Here is a 19398-nt window from a genome sequence, read left to right as displayed (position 1 = left end):
TCCCCCCTTTCCCCTTCCCACCAAAACTCCCCCCTTGCCCCTCCCCTCCTAAACTCCCCCCTCACTCCTCCCCTTCAAAACTCCCCCCCAATCCCTCCCATTCAATTCTCCCCCCATACCATTCCTCTCCAATTCTCTCTCCTCCACCCTCCTCCTCCAAGCTGCCTCCTCCCCACTTCGTCTCCCTTCTATCTCATACCTCCACCCCCCCAAACCTTCTACTTTCCTCTGCCCCCCCTCAAACAACCCCTCACTGTGCCGCATCCCTTCACCAGCAAACCTTTCATCCTCCTCATCCTTCCCTTTCTTGGAACTCTTCTGCAACATCTGAAACACTATCAACTGCTCTCCCTACCTCCCCCTCTCATCCTTCATCTTACCCTACTCCTCCCCTCCCCTGTCCTGTACCCGATGCTCCCCCTCTCTCTTCATTAACGGTATGGACCTCAAACATCCGGGGCCTTCGCTCAAACCTGACTGATCTCTCCATACAGGTTGCTTCTGACAATCCAGACTTGATCTGCTTAACAGAGACTTTCCTCCTTCAAGATGTCTCTGATTCCTTAATATCTCTTCCTGGTTACTCCCTCCTCCGGTATGATAGACCTGAGCCTCGGCCTGGTGGTGGGGTGGCTATCTTTGTCAAAAACTCTCTTCCTCACTCTCCTTGCACTGCTCTCTTTCCTCCTCACCCGCAGGAGTACCTCTGGTTACGGCTTCCTCTCCGCTCCCACCTTTTGTTCATATGTGTTCTGTACCGTCCCCCAAACAGTGATGACTCCATCTACATTTCAATGTCTGACAACATGGACCAACTTCTATCCACTCATCCCAACTCTCTCTTCCTCATATGTGGTGACTTCAACTGTCATCATGCCACCTGGTTGGGTGTGGGTTCCTCTCTCACTAGTCATGGCACCTCAGCAAAGGACTTCTGTGACTCACTGGGATTGACACAATCTGTCAATTTCCCGACCCGGATCTCAGCCAATGGAGTATCTTCTCTTCTAGACTTGGTTATGACAAACTTCCCTGCTAATGTCTGCTGCTCTTCTTCTGCTCCAATCGGTTCTTCTGATCATGTGCTTGTCAAAGTGGACATCTCTCTGGCCATTCTCAGAGAGCCTCCTCAGCGTCGACGAGTCTGGCATTTCACTCAGGCCGACTGGGACGGTCTTCAAGCAGCCATCAATCGTCTGGATTGGTCTCCCATCTCCACTGCCTCTGACATCAATTCTTCCTGGGAATTCTTCCAAAGCAAACTGATCTCTCTCATGCACAGATTTATCCCATCTCGCCTTCAATTGTCTTACCCTTCCTCCCGTCCATGGTACACTGAATCTTGTGGTGAGGCAGTTGCCCTGAAACAACTTGCCTTTGCCTCTTGGAAGGCTAATCCAACTGAAGGAAATCTCAGTTCCTTCCACCAAGCTCGGAACAAGTGTGTGTCTACCCTCAGGAGTGCCAGGAAGCACTATCTCTCCTCACTCAAGAATGAACTCTCAAACCTGTCTCCTTCCTCCAAATCCTGGTGGCGTCTGGTCAAATCCGTTTCTGGTGTTTGTTCCCCCTCCATCCCCTCCCTTACCTCAAATGGCCACACAGTTGACATCGCACGTGACAAAGCCGAATGCCTCAACTCTGTGTTCGCCTCGAAATCCTTAGTCCCAAACCCATCTCTCTCTGTTCCCACCTTTCCCAGTCGAACCCAAATGCTCCTGGACTCTGTGTCCTTCTCTCCTGACAAGGTGGAGGAGTTTTTGTCAAACCTCGACTCTGATTCTGCAACTGGACCAGACGGCATCAGCCCACGGGTCCTAAAATCCTGCTCTGCCGCTCTATCTCACCCTCTCTCTGTTCTTTTCACCCTATCTTTTGCTCAAGGTCATCTGCCAGCATCCTGGAAATCAGCTAACATTACCGCTTTACACAAAAAAGGTGCAAAAACAGATCCTTGCAACTACAGACCAATCAGCCTGCTCCCAATTATCAGCAAAGTCATGGAATCCATCATTGCTTCGGATATGAAATCTTTCCTCTTCTCCAATGGCTTGATCTCTGATCATCAATTTGGTTTCAGACCAGGTCACTCTACTCTGGACATGCTGCTTCTGCTGTCTCAACAATGGATGGAGGTCCTGAATGCCAAACAGGAAATCAGAGCTGTCTCCCTTGACATATCAAGGGCCTTTGATACGGTCTGGCACCCAGCTCTGCTCACCAAACTCTCCTCCTATGGTATCCATGGAAATCTCCATGCATGGCTTGCGGACTTCCTCTCTGGTCGTAGTCAACGTGTGGCCCTGAATGGATTTCTCTCATCTCCCCTTCCTGTTCAGGCTGGAGTTCCCCAAGGAAGTGTGCTGCGCCCTGTGCTTTTTCTGGTCTTTATCAATGATCTCTCTGACTCTCTGGAAAATCCTCTCTATCTCTTTGCTGATGACTCCACTCTCTGCCGCTCCATTCCTCTTCCCTCAGATAGGCAGTCTGCAGCCTCCTCACTCTCTGAAGACCTGGACAAAATCACAGACTGGTCAGACAAGTGGAACATGTCTTTCAATCCTGCCAAATCTCACTCTCTTACTATGTCTCTCCGAAAAGATCGACTGGACAACCCTCCCATCTACTTTCTCAACAATCCTCTCCAAGAAGTTCTGTCACTCAAGCTTTTGGGTCTCACTATCTGCCATGATCTTTCTTGGGAAAACCACATTTCCAAGCTGGCCTCCAAAGCCAGTCGCCGACTGGGCATCCTCCGTCGTGCGAAGTCCTTCCTCGGCACACCTGAGCTCCTCACCACATACAAGGCTTTCATCCGCAGCTCAATGGAATACTGTTCTCCCCTATGGGCTGGTGCTCCTCCCTCACACCTGGCTCGGCTTCACGCTGTTGAATCCAAAGCTTTCAAAATCATTGGAATCTCCCGCGATGAAGCTATCTCTGAGGGCCTTTCACTCACTCACCGCAGGCAGGTAGGTGGTCTTTCTGTCTTCTACCGACTCCTCTCCGGCCTTGCTCCCCCAGCTCTCTCCGTGCTCTGTCCCCCAAATATTCCTACAGGTCGCACAAGATCTGCCAGCAACCCTCTGATGGTTAAACTGCCGAAATCTCGGCTCTCTGCTCACCTTCACTCTTTCATTCCTCTTTTCTCCCGCCTGTGGAACAAACTCCCACACTCCCTTCAATCCCTCTCCTCCCTCCAGGTCTTTAAAACAGCTGTTCACCACCATCTCTTATCTTCCCCCATCCATAACCTTGATCTTTTCTACCCCCACTAATTCACCCCAGATCCACCTTATTTGAAATTCCAACTTATTTCCTGGAAATCCTGGCAGTGTCCATATGTTTATACCTCTCCCACCCCCCCCCCTTCACATGCCTCCCCCCCTTCACATGCCTCCCCCCTTCACATGCCTCCCCCCCAAAGCCCTCTCCCTCCCACAGATCTCTCGATGTCTCCATGTCTCTCGGTCCCTGCTCTCAAATGTTGTGTTTGTGTCCTTCCCCCTCTCTCCCCATCTTGTCTACCGCTCCCGATGTTATTTGTTTTATGTGTCTGTTTGTCTTTCTGTGTGATTAATTTTCGCTCTTTCACGAGCCTCGATCTTGTATACAAAAAAAAAAAAAAAAAAAAAAAAAAAAACAGAAAGGGTCTCGGTGGTGGGGGTGTCAGGGAGGGTGGAAAAAATACCCCCGAGTCAGGAATTGGCAGTGCAATGCGGACCTCTATCTATGAGACATGCCTTTTTACTAGCGGAGAACTCCCCACGTAACCTTTTGGGGAGAGATTTGTTTTGTCAGATGGGATGCACCATACGATGTACTCCGGGAGGGGTGTTTTTGGACATACGACACTCCCAGCGAGATCTAGTTCTACTGCTATTAATGCAAAAAAATCCGGTAGTGTACTGGTGGAGATGCACGGACAATCAAGTGTTAGTCACCACTCGAACGCACTGGGACACGCTTGAGGTTTCAGTCGAATTGAAGACCTGGGTAATGGCCCATGGATGGAATGTACACGGATGGAAAGAGACCCTTCACTGTACTTGCTATTATGACAAACTTGGCAACGACGAACAATTTGAAAATCAGGTGCATTCTCGCCTTGGAGAAATCACCCATATAGTGGTCACAGACCTTTGGATAGGAAGAGAGGGGGTAGGGTTGGAAGTACAGATGACGCAAGACCAAAGGGACCTCGCTAAATTGCCAAATGACGTCACTCCTCATCTAACACTCTGAGTAAGTCAGGGATTCGAGGCAAAGGACATTGGACCCATGATAACTCGGTTGAAAAACATTCCAAGGGATTACCAAGGGGTCATGTTGGAATGTAACTGGCACCATGTGCGCAATCAACAGGGCTTCATGTGGGAACAGCCGCACATCGATGTACCCACAATATTTGAGAGAGTGGAAATTGAGTGTAAGGACACGCGGTGGAGAGAAGGCGGCCGACTCCACGACCAGGCTTTGCACCAGGTGCCAGCTAACCTGTGGACCAGACATCCCAATGACGTGGGAAAAATGACAAGCGCAGACCCGGTAACCGTCACATTGCAGCCAGGAGCGGCTCTCCCTAGAGTGAACCAATACCCAATTCGTGAGGAGGCTCGGAAAGGTATATTACCTGTGTTGAATTCATTGCTTGAACAGGGAATTTTAATCCCGACGTTAGTTCATGTAACACTCCCATGTTACCGGTCCGCAAACCGGGAAAATCGAGCTGGCGCTGTGTTCAGGATTTGCGAGCATTAAATAAGTGTATTGTCAGAATTGCCCCCGTAGTACCTAATCCAGCCACTATCATGGCATCCATCCCGCCAGATGCTGAGTTTTTCACGGTAATTGATCTATGTTCAGCATTTTCCTCCATCCCTCTAAGCCAGGAATCACAACACCTGTTCGCTTTTACCTATGAAGCACAACAATACACATGGACCCGTCTGCCCCAAGGATTTGCCGACAGCCCTACACTGTTCTCGCGGGCCCTACACAAAGACTTGATGGACGTAGTCCTCGCAGAAGGGTCGACACTGGTACAGTGTGGTACAGTATGTGGACGACTTATTACTGTGTAATAAACAAGAGCAAAAATGTCTGACTGATTCAGTGACCCTCCTCTGTGCGCTGGCCGACAGAGGCCACAAGGTGAATTACGACAAATTACAGCTGTGTAAAACCAGGGTGGAGTACCTTGGACATTCTATTGAGAAGGGTAAACAGACGCTGACAACAAAACGCGTGAAAACTATTTCCGCAATTCTGAGACCAACAACAAAAAGGGCCCCCGAAGATTCTTGGGCATCACTGGGTACTGTCGGACATGGATCCCAGATTATGCAGTACTGGCCCGCCCGTTATATGATGCTTCAAAAGACAGCGCGCCATTGCAAGTCGAATGGTCAGCAGCAATGGAAAATGCATTCGCTGGACTGAAAGGTTCGCTGTCCACAGCACCCGCCTTAGGCTTGCCCGACCATGACAAAACCTTCTACCTATACGTGCACGAATGGGAAGGTTTTGCACAAGCGGTATTGGCGCAAAAACATGGCGACAAAATGTATCCCATAGCGTATTACAGTAGCCAACTCGACCCGGTATGCAGAGGACAGCCATCATGCCTCCGTGCAGTAGCAGCGGCGGTATACGCAGTTACTCATTCGTCCGACCTTGTTTTGGGGAGCCCCCCTGGTAGTCAGAGTAGCCCATAACGTTAGTGCGCTCATAATACAAGCGAAGACGCAACATCTCACCGCAGCGAGGTCCGTCATCAGTGAACTAACACTCTTGTCAGCCACTAACATAACTGTTGAAAGATGTAACACACTGAACCCGGCGTCTCTCCTTCCCCTACCAGGTGAGGGGACTCCACACGACTGTCTGCAGCTCGTGGATTCGGTTTCCGTGTCGAGACCAGACTTGAAGGACGAAGCGCTTCCGAACGCAGAATTGACATATTACGTCGGCGGCTCTTCAAGCCATCCCCAGGATGATTGCTTGCTTTCATGGTATGCTGTGTGCGACCATTGGGAAACAATCGAGGCCCATGCACTTCCACCATGGCATTCTGCCCAGCAAGCCGAACTAATAACGCTTATGCACGCATGTAAAATGGCTGCGAGACGCTCCGCCACAATTTACACAGACTCTGCCTATGCCTGGGGCGTCGCACACAACTCAGGAAAAATATGGGAAATGAGAGGGTTTCTCACCTCAGCGGGTTCACCTGTAAAACACGGTAACCTGATCGCAGCCTTACTTCAAGCAATACAGGAACCTAGTGCACTCGCAGTTGTAAAATGCAAGGCACACTCACGCCAACAGGGGTCACTAATCTCCCAAGGTAATGACCGTGCACACCGAGCGGTCAAGAGAGCCACGTACGAACAAAATCCCAGGGTTCGCCTGCCACACCTCGTCCCGCTCATAACAAAAACAGTAACCCCCTTCTGTGCAGGACATTGTCAATCTACAAGCGGCAGTGGAAAATAGGGAAATGCTGGGATGGCTGCAACAAGGGTGCACGCAGCAAGACAATGATGTATGGATCGATCGCCAGGGCCGCACCGTAGCACCAAAAGCATTGCTTCCATGGATCGCACGCGTGGCGCATAATAATGGCCACGTGTGCAAAGAGGGGGTAGTAAAGGAGATCTTACACTCATGGTATGCTCCAGGTATCACAACAGTAGCCGCGGAAATATGCCGAAAGTGTGCAATTTGTCAACATCACAATGTGGGACCCTCACCGAGACGTTTTCAAAATGCCGCACATCCTATGCCATGGGCACCGTTTGTCCATTTGCAAATTGACTACGTGCAGATGCAGCCACTAAAATACAAATATATACTCTTGATTGTTGTTATGTTTTCCAAGTGGACAGAAGCTTAAGCTACTCATAGGTGATGCCACCGCGGTGGTAAAACATCTCGTGCGTGACTTTATTTGCAGATTCGGCATCCCGTGCATAATATCAAGCGACCGCCGACCAGGGAACACATTTCACAGCAGAGATAGTCAAAGAGCTATGCAAAGCCCTACGGATACAACAAGTATTCCACTGCGCTTACCATCCACAATCGGCGGGCGCCGTGGAACGTCAGAATGCTATCTTGAAGTCTAGACTGACAAAAATATGTGAGGACACAGGACTTAAATGGCTGCAGGCATTGCCTCTTGCTCTCATGGCCATGCGCTCAACAGCAAATAGACACATGGGCCTGAGTCCACATGAAATTATGATGGGATGTCCTATGCGGCTGGCAGTAACGGTGCCAGCTATGACCGATTTACAAAATATTCATCACCTGGATGATAATGTGCTGACCTTTTGCACAGAACGAATGAGAACTGTCAACAGTTTCCATTCACAGGTGAAAGAAGCTCTGCCGGAACCAGTGGCCCGGCCGTGCCATCCCTTCGAGTCAGGCAACCTTGTGATAATAAAGAATTTCAGAAGGAAGCACAGCCTCCAGGAAAGGCGGACTGGCCTGTACCAGGTGCTGTTGGTCACATACACTGCTGTGAAGTGTCGAGAAAAGACCTCCTGGATACACGCATCTCACTGCCAAAGGTGAGTATCACCAGAGACGCACCCCCAGGAAGCCACTTCTCTAGACGTACCCGCACTCAACCAGGGCCCTACACAACCCCAACACAATGGGACCGAGGGGGATGCAGACGTTGCTGCTAGTTCTGATGGGGACACCAAGAGTACTCAGTGAAGCCTTAAATGGACATGGGAGTAGAGGACCCCAGACATCACACCAACCTGCAAGACTAAAAAGAGGGTTAAATGACCCCAAGTATTTTAGTAACGGAGTAGACCCCCTAAAAAGGAAAGCGGGAGCATTAGTTCCCATGGTGCCCCCCTCTATAATGATTGACAATGGGCAGAAAATAGAAATCCCATGCATTAGTGACAGAAACATAAGGAGTGGAATTTTGACTGTCTCTCCAATCTCCAATCATTAGCTTCCGGTCCCTCGAGCGACGGGGCTTGCTTTGATCTCTCCACGGCATCAAAGTTTGAGTGTTTTCCCGTTCGTTTCTTTGTCAAATTTCCGCTGCGTATTTTGTTGTGTATGTGTTATTGTGTGTTTCTATTTGGTTTTGGTTTTGTAGTTGTTGCAAATTTGTGTGTAATTAGTCGTTTCTTTGTCCACGCCTCGTGCGGCCTGGTGTCTCGTGCGGCCTCCTTGTCTCGACTTGTGCCCCGCCCCCTATATTCTCGTTTGTTCTTTCACCTCTGCTCCTGCTTTCTCAAATCCACGTTCTCACTTAGAGACTTTTCCCAGATTGTTTTCATGGTTTTGTTTAAATATTTATTTAAATATGTTTAAACCGCAGCGGTGATCCCCCCCCCCCCCCCCCCCCTCCAGGATTTCCATGTTTTAAACGTTTCCCAGTGTGTACCCTGGATAAGAATAGGTACGCCGTATCCCTGCGTGTCGTAAGAGGCGACTAAGAGGGTTGGCGTCAGGAAGGGCATCCGGCCATAAAAACATTGCCTCAAAAAGAGAACCATGACAATTACAACTACATATGGGCAGGGTACAGCCTGAAGTGGAGATCGGTTTCTGAGGTTTGGGACATGGAATGTAGGGACAATGACAGGGAGATCAGGAGAAGTGGTGGAAGTATTGGTCAGAAGAAGAGTGGACATATGTTGTGTGCAAGAGACGAGATGGAAGGGAAGTGGTGTGAGAATGGTGAAGGGTAGGCAGGGACAGAAATACAAGTTTGTGTGGCAAGGGTGCCTGGAGGGCGTGAATGGTGTTGGTGTCCTGTTTTCTGAGGAGTTTGTAGACAGTGTGGTGAGTGTGACTAGAGTGAGTGATAGGTTGATGATGGTGAAAATGATGATTGGAAAGCTCTTGGTGAACGTCATCTCGGGATATGCTCCGCAGGTTGGTCGGAGCGATGAAGAGAAGGACAAGTTCTGGTGTGCGATAGAGAAGCTGATGGAAAACGTGAAAGATGAGGAAGTTGTTGTGGTAGGAGGAGACCTAAATGGACATGTGGGAAGGAGTATGGATGGTTTTGACGGAGTTCATGGGGGTTACGGATATGGTGTGAGAAATGGAGAAGGTGAAAGGATTTTGGAGTTTGCTGATGGAGCTGATTTGTTGATTTGTAATACTCAGTTCCAGAAAGAGGATAATAAGCTTGTTACATACACGTCAGGTGGGTCGACGACAACCGTTGACTACCTGATGGTGCGTAGGCGAGATAGGGGGCACCTCCGAGACACAAAGGTGATCCCGGGGGAGGAGGCTGTTTCACAGCACCACTTGGTTGTCTGCGACGTAAGGGTGAAAGGTGCGAGGAGAGCTCGGCGGGTGAAGTACCAACCGAGAATGAAGGTGTGGAGGTTGAAAGAGGTGACAGTAAGGGAGGCATTAAAAGAGAGGCTGAGTAGGGTCGAGGATGATGTGGTTGAGCTTGAAAGTGGTTGGATGTCAATGAAAGCTAGTCTGTTGGGAGCCGTTGGTGAGGTATGTGGATGGACAAAAGGACCACCGAGGCACTCGGAAACATGGTGGTGGGATGATGAAGTTGGAAAGAGGATTGACGAGAAGAGGAAGAAGTTCAAGGAGTGGCAGAAGGCGAAGGGTACGGGAGCAGAAACAGCAGAGCATGAAAGTTATAAGGCAGCCAGGAAGGCTGCAAAGAAAGAGGTAGCAAAGGCGCAGGAGGCATGTAGGAAAATGTTCGGAGAACGCTTGGATTCGGAAGAGGGTCAGAAAGCAGTATTCAGGATTGCAAAGCAGATAGCGAAAGAGAGGTGTGATGTGATGGGGGTGAGCTGCTTGAAGGATGAAGTGAGACAAATCGTTGTCGACCCAGATGTAATTAAAGGAAGATGGAAAAGATATATGGAAATGCTGTTGAATACAGAGAATGAATGGGATGGCAACATAGAGAGTAACCCAGTTTTAGGACCGGCAGAGAAGATAACTGAGAAGGAAGTTGAGGAAGCGATAAAAGCAATGAAGGGTAGAAAAGCGGGAGGGCCGACGGGAGTTGTGGGAGATATGTTGAAGGCAGCAGGAATTTGGGGTGTGAAGAGAATGACAGAGATCTGTAATCTGGTGGTGAAAGAAGGCCGCATTCCAGTGGGTTGGGAACTGAGTACCCTCGTCCCTCTATACAAGGGGAAAGGTGACCCTCTGGAGTGTGGCTCGTACCGAGCGATAAAGTTATTGGAGCATGGAATGAAGGTATTGGAAAGGGTGTTGGAGAGGAGGATAAGGAAGAAAGTGAAGATCGACGAAATGCAGTTTGGATTTATGCCAGGAAGAGGAACGACAGACGCGCTTTTCATTGTGAGGCAGTTGCAGGAGAAGTACATGGAGAAGAGGAAGAAGTTGTTTCTTGGGTTTGTTGATCTGGAGAAAGCATTCGATCGGGTTCCACGCAAAGTATTGACATGGGCATTGAGGAAGTTAGGAGTGGAGGAATGGTTGATCAGAGTAGTGATGGCAATGTACAAAAGAGCGCGCACAGCTGTAAGGACGAAGGACGGGAACAGTGGTGAGTTTGAGGTGAAGGTGGGAGTGCATCAGGGGTCGGTACTAAGTCCACTACTATTTGTAGCTGTGATGGAGGTGCTGCCTCAGAACGTAAAGGAGGGTTTACCGTGGGAGTTGTTGTATGCAGATGATCTGGTGTTGATTGCGGAAAGTATGGATGGACTGAAGGAAAAGATGAACACGTGGATGGAATGTATGGAGACAAAAGGTCTGAAGGTGAATATCGGAAAGACGAAGGTGATGGCAAGTGGTAAAGCATGTGGTGAGGTGGAAAGAACTGGGAAGTGGCCCTGTGCTGTGTGTAGGAAGGGTGTCGGAGTGAACTCCATTCAGTGTACAATGTGTGCTGAGTGGGTTCATCAAAAATGTAGTGGTCTGAGAGGGTCATTAACCAGGGTGGCAGCTACATTCAAATGTAAGGTGTGCACAGAGGGAGCTGCAGATGGAGGAAATGTTGAGTTGGATCTTGGAGACGGCGTGAAGCTGGAAGGTGTGAAAACATTTTGCTACCTCGGAGACATGCTGAATGGAGAAGGTGGATCAGACTCGGCAACGGTTGCTCGAGTGAGATGTGCATGGAAGAAGTTTCGGGAAGTGAGTGGCGTGCTGATGATGAGGGGAGTGTCGTTGAAGCTGAAGGGAAAGGTGTATGCTGCATGTGTGAGAAGTGTTATGATTTATGGGAGCGAGACATGGGTAATGAACGTAGAGCAGCAACGAAGGTTGGAAAGGGTGGAAATGCGAATGGTTCGACGGATGTGCGGAGTATCGTTGAGAGAGAGGAAGACAAATGATGAATTGCGAAAGATTATGGGAATCGAGCCTGTGATTGATGCTGTGAAGAGGAACAGGTTGAGATGGTTTGGTCATGTGTTGAGGAAGGATGAAAGTGACTGGTTGAGAAGAGTGATGGAAATGAATGTAGAAGGAAGTAGAAGACGGGGAAGACCGAGAAAGACTTGGCTAAAGATGGTGGAAGAAGAAATGCGGGCAAGGGGGTTAACAAGGAGAGATGCAGAAAATAGGGCAAAATGGAGAAGATTGTCATGGGGACCGCAAGGCTAACCCCCGCTCTAGCAGGGAAAATGGTCTTTAAAATGCATGTTGTTGTTGTTTGTCTCCAATCCCTGTCCGCATAGTACAATGGTCTCGGAAAATAAAAGGCAAATGGGAAGTGGTACTGAAGTATTTTTCTATCAGTCGGTGGAAAAAAAGAAAAACTAAGAAAACAGGATATAAACGGGGAACTAAAAATTACGCTTTAATAACCTCGATTTATGACCAAGCTAAACAAGCACAGAATTTGAGGTGCCTGGTTAAACATAAAACTTGCAGAGAAACGTGTGTGGGACAAACCTACCAGGTAAAAATAACCATCAAGGGGTATCAGCCAGTGGATCATAGCGAAGTGATAAGGGGAGAACCTGGAGAATCAAATACCGACTGGGGAGTGGCTAGGGAAGTAGTGGCGGCACAGACTCGCACAAATTGCTAGTCTTGTATGCCAATGCCAGAGAGCACCTCCACGGGTAGTATCAAGATGAAAGTTATCCCATTGTCACTTAATGATTTATGCTCGGCTCCATTGGGAAACACCTGTATTAGAACCACTGTAAAAAGGACAGGGATAAGGAATGATGCCGAATGCACTCGTAAATTTGGATATGTCCCGATGATTCAGGACAGGGTAACTCGTCCTAAACCAGATTGGGTAGAAAAACGAACAGGTGTGGTTTGCATCCAAGGGAGGGGAAAAACTGAGATGGGAGTTTCTGAATGCAACATTGTCTTACCTGGGAGAAAACCAAGGTCTTCAAAGGGAGCAATGACTGTTCAGGTGGGGTTGCAAGATAATACAACTACCCTACCAGCTGTTATTTTTTCTACTGTTCCCAAGAAGGGGGATTCAGAGGGTATGAAATGCCTTTCAAACCACATGGTTTCTCCACATGGGACGATGTTTGTTTGTGGAGATAAAGCATACCCGTATCTGCCTGATGACTGGAAGGGGACATGCTATCTAGGTTCAGTAATTCCTGAAATCCTCCTTTTAGATAGCCTCGACATCTCTCCGGGAAGGGTCCGGGAGGGCAATGTGGGACCGAGACAAAAAGACTACTCTTTTTGGACATGGATGGGAGAAAGCATTGGGATTCTTCCTCGCGGGAACAGGAGTCGTTATGAATAGCTATAGGATAGACAAAATTGCTTTAGCCCTAGAAAGAGTTGCCAATGATACCCTACAGGCCCATAAGGAATTGTTAGATACTGTGGTAGAAATGTGGACCATGGTGATGCAGAACCAGGTAGCGCTCGACATCCTCTTGGCGGAACGTGGAGGGGTATGTGGGGTGATCAAGGGAAAATGTTGCACTTGGATCCCGAATCCGTTAGGAGTAAACAAGGCCATTAACCGACTGAGGGAGACGAGCAGGAGACTACAGGTGGATAGAATTTCCCGGGAGGATCTGGGTATAACAAATTGGCTTTCTGGATGGTTTGGTAGCCTTGGGTACACCATATTATCTTGGATTTTATGGGGACTTACGATAATCGTAAGCCTTGTCTTTGCTGTGTTTATAATGAAATATTTTCTTCGCCTGTGTCTTGAGAGATTTTTTCCTAGTTCTAAGTCTCTGTTGGCTCAACTACAAGTGAACGAGAAAGAGGACAAAAACGACGACGAGGAACCGCAATATCCACCTGTTACTCCGGATCCCTCTGAGCGCACGTCCATGGATGACTTTGACACAAAGGAAGTCTCTGTCTTTTTCTTAAATTGCCATGCTCTGTACTCTAAACAGGAGCAGATGATACAGGAGATTGATGACATTATGTATTCCCCAGAACAACAACATGTGCGGGCTCTCATGAGCATGGACCTATATTAACCTCGAATATCTGCAAGGACCGCGTTTGTGCAAGATGGAGGGAGCCAGTTCCGCAGGGGAGTTGGTCACCCTCTAGTGGAGCACATCTACATCGGACCAGACGTCTTCGTTGCAGATCTGAAATGTTAATGGGATTCCATGTTCTATAATATTTTTTAAATGTTTTATTATTTAATATCTGAACAGGAGAAAGGAATGTGGGAGCTGATGGTTGCTTCATCAAACCTTTTCTCATTAGTCTGCTGAGGATGCATATGTCATGCACTGTGATCTTTTTTTTATCTTGCATTTGTTGTTCTGACCACAAAGCTGGTCTGTGTTTCTCTCTGCTTGTCTGAAGATTTTAAAACACATTGTGGGTTTTTCAGGAGAACAGGCCATTCCGTGTTGGAATCTGACCTTCAAGATTGTATGCGTGGCACTATGGGTGCGTGGCATACTCTTGGAGGAAAAACACTTACAATATTGTTCTTGCCTGCTTATAAATGAAGCTCACTGGGAAATATATTTCGAGAAAGGACGGCCAGTTTCGTGCCCTCCTATCTCCCGCACATGTGTAACGGCTCCATAATAAAAACGGCTCATATTCTCAAGGCGTTTGTCCTACGTTCTTATTGAACAGCGGACGTAGAAACCGTGACACCTGCATGAAATTTCTAATGTGTATGCTGCATACGTATCACTTGTAGGTACAAATGAAAACTTCAATTGTCATGGAATTCTGAGTAAATATTTGCAATATGCAACATAGGAGCATGGGAATGAATAAACAGGAAGAGAGATTTTGAGTTTTTCCACATGCTGATGGAATCTGCAGCTCCAGTTTCCATCTTACTAAAGCTAATTTTTCCAAACTGGATTTGTCGTGTTTTTAGGTTACATCTTCGCCCAGGTGTTACTGTTATATCCTGTCCAATATTTCATGTTAAAAGGTGTCAAAAAACTGTCAAAAAAGAAAGCTTGGTCTAGGCAAAAAAAATAACATAGAACGGATCATATAACGGAAGGAACACAGCAAAAGGGCCAGTAAAAAGAAAGAGAGAGGGGTCACACCAACAGCAGGGATGAGGGACTAATTAGATGCCTACTTGGAGTAACAAGGGATGTTGGGAATAAAGAAGGTGATGGTAGGTGGACAAGATGGATACAGAAGCAAACTCTCAGGAAGGAAAAACTGTAAACTTGGAAAAAGGTGGGCTGGCGGAGGGTTAATGGGGCTACAAAAGATCGTGGTTTTGGATTGGGGATTATCTGAAATGGTGGTCAGTAGCTGTCTTGACCTGGAGGAAAGAATGCGATTGAAGAATGTGGAAGTTGATGCCACATGTGCGGAAAAAGAGGAACGAATGAGTGGAGGTGAGCAAGCATTGATTCTGGATTTTGGGAGTTTCACAAGGATGTTGTTGGCAGATCTTGTAAGTCCTGCAGAAACCTGTGGCCGGAGAGAGGGGGGCTGAATTGGGGACAGAGCACAGAAAGAGCAGAGGTGCAAGACCAGAAAGGAGGCGGTGGAAGACAGAGACCAGCATTGCTGAGGAACAAGAGACAACCATTTTCCTGTTGTTACGGATCAAGCTGGATGGTTGCCTAATTATTGGGTAAGCCACAATTAGCATTTTAACATTACTAGACAAATGTGCTAAAACAACCAAAACCTGCTGACAACCAATTTCACCCTGGCCGTTTGCAATGAGTAAACAAGAAAGAGCAATCAGAGATTGCAGAGCCTCGCCAGGATGTGTTTTTAGTGGTTTTAGTGGTTTTTAAGGCTTTTGTGTTAAAACAAATATGGCGACCGAACCATGTGACCGATGACGTCATTATTTTTTTTCTCCACCAATTTATGCCGAGATGACACTCAAAAAATTTCATCTTCATCGGATGAAGTTTTGTACTTGTCAAATTATGACATCATAATGGAGGCACCTATGACGTCATCATTAGAACCACCTTTAGAGGCCATTTTTCCCCGCAGAGCAGGGGTTGGCCTTTTTCGGGCACCATGGTCCCCTTTTTGAAGCAATATTTTACGGCCGGATGCCCTTCCTGCCGCCAACCGTTAGTTGCCTCTTGCCACACACAGGGAATTACCAGTGAACTGGTACTCAATTTGCCGACCTCGGAAGGATGACAGGCTGAGTCAACCCCCCTGGCGTTAATTCAGCAATCAACCTGGATTCAAACCCAGGATCCTAGGATCCCAAGCTGGCACCCTAATCGCTAAGCCAACACCAGGCCTCAATGACATAATCATTAACATATGTTATTCCCCATGGAGTGTTCTTTACAATGAGCCATGTCTCGTTTTTTTTATATGCAGCGCTTTTGGAGATATAGAGGTGCAATCATTTTCGGTTTTTCCAATATGGCACCCATACCACGTGACCTATGACGTCATAATTATCATTTAAAAAATTCTACAGGAGGACTGCACCCATGGTGAAAATTTCCTGTCAATCGGACCAGCGGTTGCAGAGAAAATCATATTTATTCTGTGCGGACAAACAAACAGACAGACAAACAAACAGACAAACTGACTCAAATTCAATACACTTATCTGGCGAGGGTAATAACTGCCATCTAGTTCAAAGATAAGCATGAAAATTTAAATGAAGACCAAAACTTGAGCACGGATGTACAAGACGCCATAAAGTTAATGGGGCTCGTGTTTCCTGCTGACACATTCATGAGAATAAGGAACGGCAGAGATACCTTGATGCCATTCAAGTTATCCACAGCCAAGATGGTGCTTCTCTGATCTTCATAGCAGATGAATACGAATCCCTTCTGCTTCCCAGTTTTTTTGTCACGAACCAAATTCACGTTTACGATCTCGCCGTATCTGAAACACATTAATAAAACAAGTACGGCACTCGGTAGAACACATACCTCCGCCAGGCGGAACAGTTTACATTGTGTATCCGACAGTTAGGTCAGATCTGTACGAGGACCTGAACCAAAATTGAATCAGCTTGTTCTTCTCATCTATCAAACTCATCCACTAAGTTTTGACATAACTCGTCCACAACGTTTTTAAATATCGTTATTGGCCTTATCTCTCAATTGTAAAGAATCACTTTAAAAATCCTTGTATCCGGATACGCATCTTCACCAAAATCGAATCAATTCGCCCTTGTCACACACCCAACCTGTCCACCAAGTTTCGTCCGAATCCGTCCATAACTTTTGAGATATCCTGCTCACAGTCAGACACAGACAGACAGACAAACAGGGATGAAAACTGTCCACCTTCAGATGTAAAAAAATTATATTCTCACAAACGGCGTTCATACAAATTCATTCCTCTTCTTCTTACACGTACAGCACAAGGCTGCAGGATAGCATCATTGGCTGAGGGCACGGCTGTGCCGCTGATGCGGTGCCCTCCATAGGTGAGGGTAGGAATTTGTATTTTGGCCATGGTGCCCGCAATAGCTCAGCTACTCTTTACAAAGGACACCAAGAGAGCATCTTGGTGCCAGTAGTGGTCACTGCTACATACCATTTCACCCCGCTCATATCATGTTATGAGGCAATACGGACAGATGTAGTTATTCTTAAGATGTGACGAGTTGCTATTATTCTTATGATGGTTGGTCTGGGTAATAAAAAGCTCTTCCGGCTGTAGCCTTCATGGTGCTCACTACAGCATGCAGAAATGGAAATCAATACACAATGGGTCCTCGGTCTCCGTGGGACTACTCTGAGTTGAATTCATGGTCGCAAGATCCTGTACAACCTTTAACATGGAAATGAGGCCATTTGGCCCATCATTGTCATGTTGCACTCCTGATTAACTTTTCTCCTACATCTGTAAACAACAATCTTGTAAATGTTTTACGAACATTTAAATAACCTGATCTTGATCGAATGACCCAAACTTGTAACTACAGACATGGGAATCCCATTCACGTGGCAACACGTAATCAAATGTAAATATTAAAGTTGGACTGTGTGCAGACACATTCACACTCAGTCTACCATCTACTCTACAGCCTGCCGTCTGCTGTCCACCATCGACCGTCTCTTTGGGAATGGGCGAGACTAATAATTACGCTCAAACTACGCAAATGATGTAGTTTGTTCAGCCTAATATATGCCACCTGGTAAGTGTGGTACTAAAGGGTGCTGTCTTTTGATTATTTCGCTAGTGTGCCAAAATATAATAATAATAATAATAATAATAAAAATAATAATAATAATCATCTTACTATAATTCACCAAATGTCCGTCCGTCTGTCTGTCTGTCTGTTTGTTTGTCTGTCTGTCCGTTCGAAGGTACCGCAAAAACGGCTGAACCGATCGCAACGATATTTTGGGTGGGTATTCTTGGGACCCCTTGTAGTAAAATAGGCTATATTGTTTTTCCAATTTCTTCCCAATTTTCCAAGTTTTCCAATTTTTCCAAACACGATGGAATAATATTTACCGATATGAACAGTGATGTGGCTTTTGTTGAACTTCTACGTACCAGGAGAGAGTAGATCGACTCTTGACTAACTCTTCCGATATAAATGTGCGGCTCCGAAGTAACATGGCAGCGTGTGCAAAGCGACTGAGAAAGACGTGTAGCGGCCGCTTCCGTTTTGCAGAATTCAAATCTTTTTTCAAAATAGGTGCCATGTACTGTTTAGATTTTGATGATTTGCGTGTGATATGATTCAACGGATGTTTATATGAATCGTTTAAAATAAAAAAAAGCCTTCAATTTCTGATATTTTTCCTTTTCATTTGGGCTATCCAATTGAAGCCCCGCCCTTAAGGCGGGTACCGTTGCTAGTAATAATAATGGCCGTTTAGCATTTCCTTCCGAGCACATTAACTTGTCGATAGTTTTCCAATATTCAGTGCACCGAGTCATTTGACATCCTTGTTCTACATACAAAAGCTCCTGGATGAGTCTTCGAGATTTCTTTTTAAAGAACTTTTCATTTAAAATTCCTCCGAAACTAATTTGTATTGGAACTGTTGAAACGATGGAACACAAAAATGCACAAAAAATAGCTTACTCACTGTGAAAACACACAAATAATGTCTCCCTCTGTGAGCTCATATGGCAATCCACCTGAAAGAGAAAACCAAAATGATTAAATGAGACATTGATATACTCGATGATATTGAGGGTTCAGTGCCATATCGTGCAAATTAAGTCACAATTGGTCAATATTGTTACGTTTGTGAGGTGGTAGGCAATGAAATACATTAGGCCAGGTAGGATTGGATAGATAGTGTGCTCCGACTGTCGTGAAGAAGAAGAAAAAGGTACCTAAGTAGGGATCCGTTAGACCGGATGTCGTGTAAGGTCGTATACAGTGCATTCAGAAAGTATTCACACCCCTTCATTTTTTTCACATTTTGTTATGTTGCAGCCTTATGCTGAAATCGTTTAAATTCATTTTTTCCCTCATCAATCGACACTCAATACTCCATTATGACAAAGAGAAAACAGGATTTTAGAAAGTTTTGCATATTTATGAAAAAAAAAAATTGAAATATCACATTTACATAAGTATTCAGACTCTTTGCTATGACACTTGAAATTTAGCTCACGTGCCTCCCATTTCTCTTGATCATCTTTGAGATGTTTCTACACCTTGATTGGAGTCCACCTGTGGCAAATTCAATTGATTGGACATGATTTGGAAAAACACACACCTGTCTATACAGTCAAGTGAAAAAGTAAGTAAACCCCATGTAAAGTTTGGACTTTTTCAACATATTTCAACATACAGCTATTTGATCTTCATTTCAACAATATTTATAGATAAAGGTGATATAATATTACAAATATCATGAAACATTTACATGTTGTAGTCCATTGTATAATTTAAATAAACATAAATGCAAATTTCGCATGTGGAAAAAGTAAGTACACCCTTGGCTCCAATAGGTGGTATTGCCCCCTTTGGCAGAAACAACCCCAAGTAGGCGTTTCTAATGACTGTCTATCAGTCTCTGATATCGA

At 46.3% G+C, this 19398-nt stretch overlaps 1 protein-coding gene across 1 annotated transcript in view; it reads right to left on the bottom strand.

The window, feature by feature from the left end:
- RBMX2 (RNA binding motif protein X-linked 2) overlaps positions 1–19398 on the bottom strand; it is a 53385-nt gene that overhangs the window by 7447 nt on the left and 26540 nt on the right. Inside the window, exons 4-5 of the mRNA XM_078775325.1 lie at positions 18447–18498; positions 16146–16275 (exon numbers count right to left, since the gene is read on the bottom strand). Coding sequence (XP_078631451.1) covers positions 16146–16275; positions 18447–18498 — 182 coding nt within the window. The remainder of the gene's footprint in view (positions 1–16145; positions 16276–18446; positions 18499–19398) is intronic.

This window comes from Myxine glutinosa, chromosome 4, assembly GCF_964187855.1.
Source record: "Myxine glutinosa chromosome 4, kmMyxGlut1.1, whole genome shotgun sequence".
In the NCBI taxonomy this organism is placed as follows: domain Eukaryota; kingdom Metazoa; phylum Chordata; class Myxini; order Myxiniformes; family Myxinidae; genus Myxine; species Myxine glutinosa.
This window is presented reverse-complemented; position numbering and strand designations above follow the sequence as displayed.